The sequence below is a fragment of the Lacerta agilis genome, chromosome 10 (assembly GCF_009819535.1).
Source record: "Lacerta agilis isolate rLacAgi1 chromosome 10, rLacAgi1.pri, whole genome shotgun sequence".
NCBI lineage: Eukaryota > Metazoa > Chordata > Lepidosauria > Squamata > Lacertidae > Lacerta > Lacerta agilis.
The window spans coordinates 3,959,395-3,967,567 of record NC_046321.1 but is presented as its reverse complement, the minus strand read 5'-3'; the positions used below and the strand labels follow the sequence as shown (position 1 = coordinate 3,967,567).

Genomic DNA, 8,173 nt, shown 5'->3' with positions numbered 1-8,173 from the left:
AAGAAATCCACCTTTTAAGTGCAGCGGAATTTACACTATGGAACTCCCTGCCTATTGACGTCAGGCAGGCGCCGTCGCTGTACACTTTTGGGTGCCTGCAAAAAAACATTTTTGTTTAGACGACCCTCCCCAGATGTGTAGACTGCCGCTTTTTGTTTTGACCTCTTCGTTGCCGATTTTGTACTTTTGATAAAGAACAGAAGTAGTTTTTTTACTGAAAGCTGATCACTTCATTCTGCTTGTAAACCGCTTTGAGTTGCTAAACAACTTTGGCTCTTCCCCCCCCCCCCAAAAAAATAACCTCAACGACTCCGGTCAATCCAATGGGTAGATCACTGCCAGTTTTTTTTATGGTGGTTGTAGATCGCAGTCTCTTGGAAGCTGGACAGCCCTGTTTTATACAATCAAGTGGTACATGAGGGATGGCTCAGTTGGTAGAGCGTGGGACTCTTAATATAAATTTTATAAAATAAACAAATGTTTAAGAGAGAAACAGCAGGATTCTGGCATCATTTGCCCCAAACGTGTGAGTTTCAGTAGTCCTAGGTGTCGCTCGCCCTGAAGTGAGTGGGAAGCCATTGCTTGTGCAGGAGCGTTCCACGCAGCTTCCATGTTTGCACCTGCATCTCTCGTCCTCCATGAGGACTAGAGGCTTGCTTTAAAAATCATACACACACACCCGCACACATGAAGCCGAGGCTTCTAAAGGAACCGGGTTTTACACGGGACGCAAACCCAATTATTAAGTTTTGCCCTTTTGCCACCGGGCGGAGAGAGAAGACTCGACGACGGGAAGTTATAGACACTTCTGTAACAATTTATTGAATGAGGCAATAGACAGAATTTGGGGGGAACAACAGGTACTTCCATGCTCTGCTACAGGACTGCGGGCGGCTGGGAACGAGGATGGTTTATCTTTGGGTCTCGGGGGAATAATGTCTCAAGTCTATCGGAACGTTATTCCATTGCCAAAAAAAAAAGAGAGAGGAAACACTGACTGTAAAGTCACACCTGACATCTTCACAACGACAATAAAAAATAATAATATTTTTAAAAAATTTAAAAAAATTAAGTCAGAGACCTCCTGGGCTTTTGTTTCTACAGGAAGGATTCCCTCCCCTCAATTTGGTGGTGGGGGACGGTGATTATACATTTGAGATTTCCCGTTTTTTGGTTTGTTTGGTTTTTTTTTTTAAAAAAGCCAAGTAAATACAAGAATCTGGGAAAAGCAAAACCCTGCCCTGAAAGGTTGGGACAGACAAGGAGAGGTGTGGGAAATGGCCGTGTAAAAGAACGAAACTAATTACTGCGTGCTATTCCCAGCCAGAAAGGGTGCTTGAAATAGGAAAATAAGAGAGTGATTCTATCTGTGAGGCAACAGCAGCCGTTTGCTTAGCTGGGGCCAGTGAAAGCTTTGGCCCCGTCTAAGAATTAAAAACAGCTATCAAAAAATGCCGGGGGGGGGGGACGTGAGAAGGGGGGCAGCCCTCCCTGAGCCCCCATTCTGGGGCGGGGGGCTATCACATTTCCCATTGCCAACTCCGCACAGGGACTGCGGATGCCCAGCCTCGCTGGCCACATCTCTTTCGTAGACATGCAGACACTGGGCCCCTGCACGGCGCAGCGTGGCAGCCGATGTCGAGTTTGCAGCCTTGGGTGCATGGAGGCAGGCCTTGGCCGCCACGAAGGGGATGTGCGCAGCTGGGGCTGTGGGGTGGAGCTCCAAGGGCTCCGAACAGCCGCCACGAGAAAGGGGTCTTCGGACGGGCTCCCGCCCCAGGGTGCCGGGTGCAATTTGGAGAAGAAGGGGTCGGGGGAAGGAAATCGAGGTGAGAATTGTGGGTGCAAGGCAGGTGGGATCTAGCTTACGATCTTCGCCACCAGAACTGGCACCGGTAGCCGGGATCTTAGCCACGTGGCCGATGAGGCTGGGGGAAGCGTGCTTGGATGCCACCCGTGTCCCTTTGCAACACCCAACGGGGCCTTTCTACTGGTGGCTCCCTCGTGCCTTTCCGAACTTGTCATTCCAAGGGAGGAGAGTCTTTACAAAACAAAACAAAACAAAACCGCACGCAGAAATTCACCAGTGGGGAAAGGAGGCTTTGGGGGGAAGGGAAGGCTTCGAGCATGGACTTAAAAAGGGAGGAGGGAGGGCAGAATCTCTTTCAACAGGTCACCAAATAACTTTGGAAGGGAGGAAGAACGGTCCCTCCATCCCAACAGGATCCAGAGTCAACAGACTGCAGCCCTCGCTGTCTCCTGCACGACTTTTCTTACCCTTTCAACGCCTTTGCGAGAAAAAAAAAGAAGTCGTCTCTTTCCCCAATTTGTCTTCTCAAGCCTTGCTTTCTCTCTCTCTTTTAAAATATTATGTCCATGTTAAAATGATACCTAATTCTCGACACGAGGAAGGCAGAGGACCCTGGCTTTGTGGGGATCTGCCGGGCCAGGAAAGCCTGCAGGGAGCCCCATCACGGACCCCACCTCCCTCGCCCCCCCCAGCCCTGAGAAGAGAGGGCGATAAACCTTTTCGCCACATCTCACCCTGGCTTTGAGAAAGGATGGTCCATGCAGTTAGGAGAGGAAAGCTTGGCCCAGCCTGCCCCAAACAGGCTTCCTTGCTTTCGCGAGGCCAGAGAGGAGCTGTAAAAGCCGTGCTCCGAAATACACCCTTTCGCTTTCTCCCCCCGCGGTGTGTGTGTGTGTGTGTCTTTTCTCCTTTTTCTTAAACGAAACCTTTTTGCTTCCAAAGCTGCGAGACTCACAAATGCCACCTGATTGCACCTCTGCAGAGGCGTAGGAAAAACTATTCGCACAAGGGAGGAGGAGGAGGAAGCTGCTGCAGCGTCATGATCCTGCCGCTCTTGCCCGTCACTGCTCCAGAGTCACCACCTCCACGGCCTGGCCGTCCATGGTGACGGTGCTGTCTGTTATCCGTGCGGCCACGGGAGCCATGGCGACCTGGACGGGGCCGTTCCCCTGAGCAAGGCTGGTGACCACCGTCTGGTACATGCTCACGGGGATCTGGACGAGCCCTGCGGAGACAGAGAGAGGGGAGAGGGTCAGGCGAGAACCGAGGCTGGGCAAGGGGCTCAGCCAGATCCTGCAATCTTGGAATCACAAAAGTTGGAAGGGACCCCGGGGGGTCATCTAGTCCAACCCCCTGGCAGGTGGCCCCCCCAACCTCTGCTGAAAAACCTCCAAGGAAGGAGATTCCATTCTTCCTGAGGTTAAGTTGGAATCTCATTTCTCGTCATTTTGAACCCACTGGTGTGGGTCCTACCCTCCAGAGCAGGAGAAAACAGACTTGCTCCAAATTCCATGGGACGGCCCTTGAGATATTTGAAGACGGCTATCATATCTCCTCTCACTCTCCTCTTTTGCAGGCTAAAACATCCCCAATTCCCTCAACTGTTCCTCATAAGGCTTGGTTTCCAGACCCTTGATCATTTTTGCTGCCCTCCTCTGCACAACTTCCAGCTTCTCAACATCCTTCATAAATTGTGGTTCCCAGAACTGGACAGAGTATCCCAGGTGTGGTCTGACCAGGGCAGAATAGAGTGGTACTATTACTTCTCTTGATCTGGACACTAGACTTCTGTTGATGCAGCCTAGAATAGCATTCACTTATTTTGCTGCTGATTTTTGAAAGAAGAAGAAGAGTTTGGATTTGATATCCCGCTTTTCACTACCCGAAGGAGTCTCAAAGCGGCTAACATTCCCCTTTCCCTTCCTCCCCCACAACAAACACTCTGTGAGGTGTGTGGGGCCGAGAGACTTCAAAGAAGTATGACTAGCCCAAGGTCACCCAGCAGCTGCATGTGGAGGAGCGGAGACGCGAACCCGGTTCCCCAGATTACGAGTCTACCGCTCTTAACCACTACACCACACTGGCTCCCGAGAGTGAGAAGGGACCCATCTTCTGCCTATAAAAGAGAGCTGTTGAGCCCCTTTGCCCAAAGACTAGCCCAGGGGGATGTTTTTTTTTAAGCCCAATGGCCGCCTTCCCTTTTGGGTGACCTTCCAAGGGCCACATGCAACAACCGTGACTTTGTGCAACAGGTTAGATACAAGACACCCACACACCCCTCTCTATCCTCAATAGACAAGCAAGAGGATCTAGCACCAGATTATGGTTGTCATTGTTTCGTATTATTTCATTATTGTGTTTATATCCCACCTTGAGATGGACTGCACGGTTCTCCCCTTCTCCTGCTCATTCAGTCCCCACAACAACCCTGTGAGGTAGGTTAGGGCGAGGAACAGTGACCCAAACCACCCAAGCCAGCTTCGTGGCCAAGTGGGGATTCGAACCCTGGTCCTAGCCTGACACCCTTGAGCGCTGCGCAGCGCAGGATCTCATTACAAACAATAGAACATCTTTAGCAAACAATTATTGGGTCTGAGAAGCGGAATCCCCGAGCCCCAAGCTCTGAAGGAGGGGCAAAGTGGGTCCGCCGCCGTAGACCTCGGATTCCATTCCTGAAGGTCACCGTTTTAACAGCAGGAGGTGGAGGCAGAATGTGATTTCAGTGTCCTCGTGTCACTTTGCTGTGCAGACAGCAGAGCTTAAGCCTTAAGCGCTCTGACCTGGTATCCGAGGCGACTCCAAATTGGGCCCTGAGCCCTGCCTGGTTGCTCTTTCTTGGACGATTGTGGCGCCCTTGGGGCATTGCCAGGTAACACCGCCTTGTGCCCCAAAAAGCAGGTAGAAGAAGCCTGTCCGAGACAGACTCACAGGGGAGGGGGGGGCTGCTCTTTTAAATCAGCAGAACTAGAAAAACCATGCTAGGAAACATTAGGCCAAAACATTTTCAGAAATGAGCACCAGGGGAAATTTGCACGCGGGTTCCTATTTTCCCCAGGGCCAAGCTATGCAATATATCTCAAGATCTCTACAGTTCGGCAAGCAGCAGCAACGGGAGCGGGGTGGTTTGATTGGGAGTACTTTTCAGTTTGGAGAAATGGCGAGGAAGACGGGACGCAATAGAAGTTTGTGGAATTAAGTATGGCTTGGAGGAAGTGGATGGAGAAAAGTCCCCCCCCCCCCTTTCTCATTACACTAGAATTCATGGACACCCGATGGAGCCGAATGCGGGAAGATTCAGGAAAGGTTAAAAAAAAATATTTACATGGCACATAGTTAAACTATGGAACTCGCTGCCACAGGAGGAAGGGATAGCTGCCAACCTGGATGGTTTAAAAAAGATTTGTCTAATTTGTGGAGAGGGCTATCAAAAGACTCCTAGCCACGACGACCCTTCTCTGCCTCCACAGTCGGGGGCAGACGGGCTTTTGAATCCCAGCTGCTGGAAACTGCAAGAGGGGAGAGTTGCTCTTGTTTTTGAATCCTGCTTGCAGGTTTCCCCCAGGCATGTGAGAGCAGGATGCTGGACTGAATGGGCCATGATCTAGCAGGAACACCTTATGTTATCATGAGATAGTTAATTTTTTCCGCCCAGTGTTAGATTCCCAGGGAAAATCACCACCCGCCACCATTCTGCAGCTGCTATTTCCCCTAAAAGGGGGGGGGGAACCCCTTACTTGTACAGGGAGAACATAGGAGAAATTTTTCTCCACTGGCCATGTGTTCATCCCCTTCTCTCTCTCCCCCCTTGCATTGATTCAGTTGGTTACTCCCTAGCTTGATCAAACCATAGTTTACTGTTACATCTCAGCATTCCAAACTGTCTCAACTGAGCCAGTTACAGGTAGGTAACCGTGTTGGTCTGCCATAGTCAAAACAAAATAAAATAAAAAAATTCCTTCCAGTAGCACCTTAGAGACCAACTAAGTTTGTTCTTGGTATGAGCTTTTGTGTGCATGCACACTTCTTCAGATACACTGAAAACTGAGCCAGTGAGTGACTTTTGTTAGAAACAGGCCTCCGTAGCAGCTATACATGTCAGGAAGCAAAAGATGGACCTGTTGTTTTGTGCAGAAAACCTTGCTTTAGACACGATCTATAGCAAGCCCTCTTAAAAACCAAACTACTTTTTTTTTGGCAATTTAAAAATCCTGACTATACTCCAGAGCTGGCCGTTAAAACTTGCCAATGCTCTAAACTCCTAACTGCTAAACAATTCAGATCACAGTTTCATTCATTCATTCATTCAATCTCCCATCTTCCTCTCCCAGGAGCAAAAGCTGGTATAAATGGCTCCTCCGCTCCTCATTTAACCCCCACAACAACCCTATGAGGTAGGTTAGGCTAAGAGGCAGCGACTAGCCCTCAAGGTTAGCCAGTGAGCTTCACAGCCAAGTGAGGATTCGAACCCTGGTCTCTCCCAGGTCCTAAGTCCACGCTGGCAAGCCGAGATCAAGCACATTGCAGAAAGATGTGAGGAAGGGAACAACTCTGGAGGAAATGAAGCCAAAGAGCCAAGCAAGAATGCAACAGTACACTTCTACATGCTAATTCAGTTAAAAACAGCAGAAAATTTAATTTGGGGTTTGCTGCAAACGTATTACTGGAATTTGGACAACCTGGCTTCCCAGGCCGCCCAACAACCTCATAATGTTTTGGACTATAACTGGTCCCATCACCTCCTGGCAAATAGAAGGGGAAGAAATGGAGGCAGTGAGAAATTTCACTTTCTTGGGTTCCATGATCACTGCAGAGGGTGACAGTAGTCACGAAATTAGAAGACGCCTGCTTCTTGGGAGAAAAGCAATGACAAACCTAGACAGCATCTTAAAAAGCAGAGACATCACCTTGCCGACAAAGGTCCGTATAGTTAAAGCTATGGTATTCCCAGTGGTGATGTATGGAAGTGAGAGCTGGACCATAAAGAAGGCTGATCGCCGAAGAATGGATGCTTTTGAATTATGGTGCTGGAGGAGACTCTTGAGAGTCCCATGGACTGCAAGAAGATCAAGCCTATCCATTCTGAAGGAAATCAGCCCTGAGTTTTCACTAGAAGGACAGATCCTGAAGTTGAGGCTCCAGTACTTTGGCCACCTCATGAGAAGAGAAGACTCCCTAGAAAAGACCCTGATGTTGGGAAAGATGGAGGGCACAAGGAGAAGGGGACGACAGAGGATGAGATGGTTGGACAGTGTTCTTGAAGCGACTAGCATGAGTTTGACCAAACCGTGAGAGGCAGTGGAGGATAGGCGTGCCTGGCGTGCTCTGGTCCATGGGGTCACGAAGAGTCAGACACGACTGAACAACTGAACAACAACAACAGGGCTGCTGGTAGTAATCTCAAACCATTTGGGAGGCGGGTAACAGGTTGGCAAAGGCTGATTTGACTCAAGTGACCCGCCCTGGAATCACGTGAGCACAAGGACCCTGCCCCACACAGCCTACAATCTGAATCCCGAAAGTGGCGATCATAATCTCATTTTTATGCTTGTACGCAGTGCTTTTTTTCTTTAAAAAAATGTCATGGGGTACTCTAATTTTCCTACTCATATTGAAATACTGCCCCTCAATGAGGCCAAACTTAAGATTCACAAAATGTTTAGGGGTACGCGTGTCCCCCCCCCACAAAAAAGCACTGGTTATACATCGTTTTAAACTTTTTTAAATGTTGTAACCCGCCCTGGGACCTTAGGGCAAAGGGCTGGTCATGAGCTAGCAAACCTATAAATATCCCAAAGACAGAGTTCTGTTGTTGCGTTTAAAAAAAGGAAGGAAGGAAGGAAGGAAGGAAGGAAGGAAGGAAGGAAGGAAGGAGACTTTCCCCCTTGTCACTGGGGCAGAGAGCATGTTGGGTTGCAAGCCTGGAGCTCTCAGCTGGGATAAAAGGAAAGGAGAGAGATGGAGAAAGGAAAAGGAAAGGCGAGCGAAAAAGAAGAAAAACAAAGTAAGAGGAAAAACCAAGAGAGGTCAACGTGCAACGAGGCCATTGCTAAATATGTCATTCAGCCTGGCTTCGCCTCACGCACAGCATGGAAGCTTAAAAGCCGGGAACTGTCTGTGCATGCACAGAAACGTCCTTTTGCTCCGAGGGGATTAAGCTGAATTGCTCCCCAGCATTGGCTGCAACGGCCTTCAGCGCTGAGAAAGCGAGCAAGGGGAGCAGCCCAAGGGGAGAGGCGGGCAAGGCCCTGCGGGACCCCAGAGCACAGCCGCCTGCCCTTGGGAGAGGAGCCGCGGTTAAAGCCCCAGAGATATGGTAATCAGGCCTGGGGACTGTCACCCCACGGCATCTGCCCCTCTGATTAG

General features: G+C 49.7%; 1 protein-coding gene across 5 annotated transcripts in view; it reads right to left on the bottom strand.

The window, feature by feature from the left end:
• Nucleotides 1–2,737: 2,737 nt before the first annotated feature.
• NRF1 (nuclear respiratory factor 1) overlaps nt 2,738–8,173 on the bottom strand; it is a 62,132-nt gene continuing 56,696 nt past the window's right edge. For all 5 annotated transcript variants that reach the window (XM_033161988.1, XM_033161991.1, XM_033161992.1 and 2 more), the window contains one exon: nt 2,738–3,035. In XM_033161988.1, the coding sequence (XP_033017879.1) occupies nt 2,872–3,035 (164 nt within the window). In that variant the 3' untranslated portion in view covers nt 2,738–2,871. The remainder of the gene's footprint in view (nt 3,036–8,173) is intronic.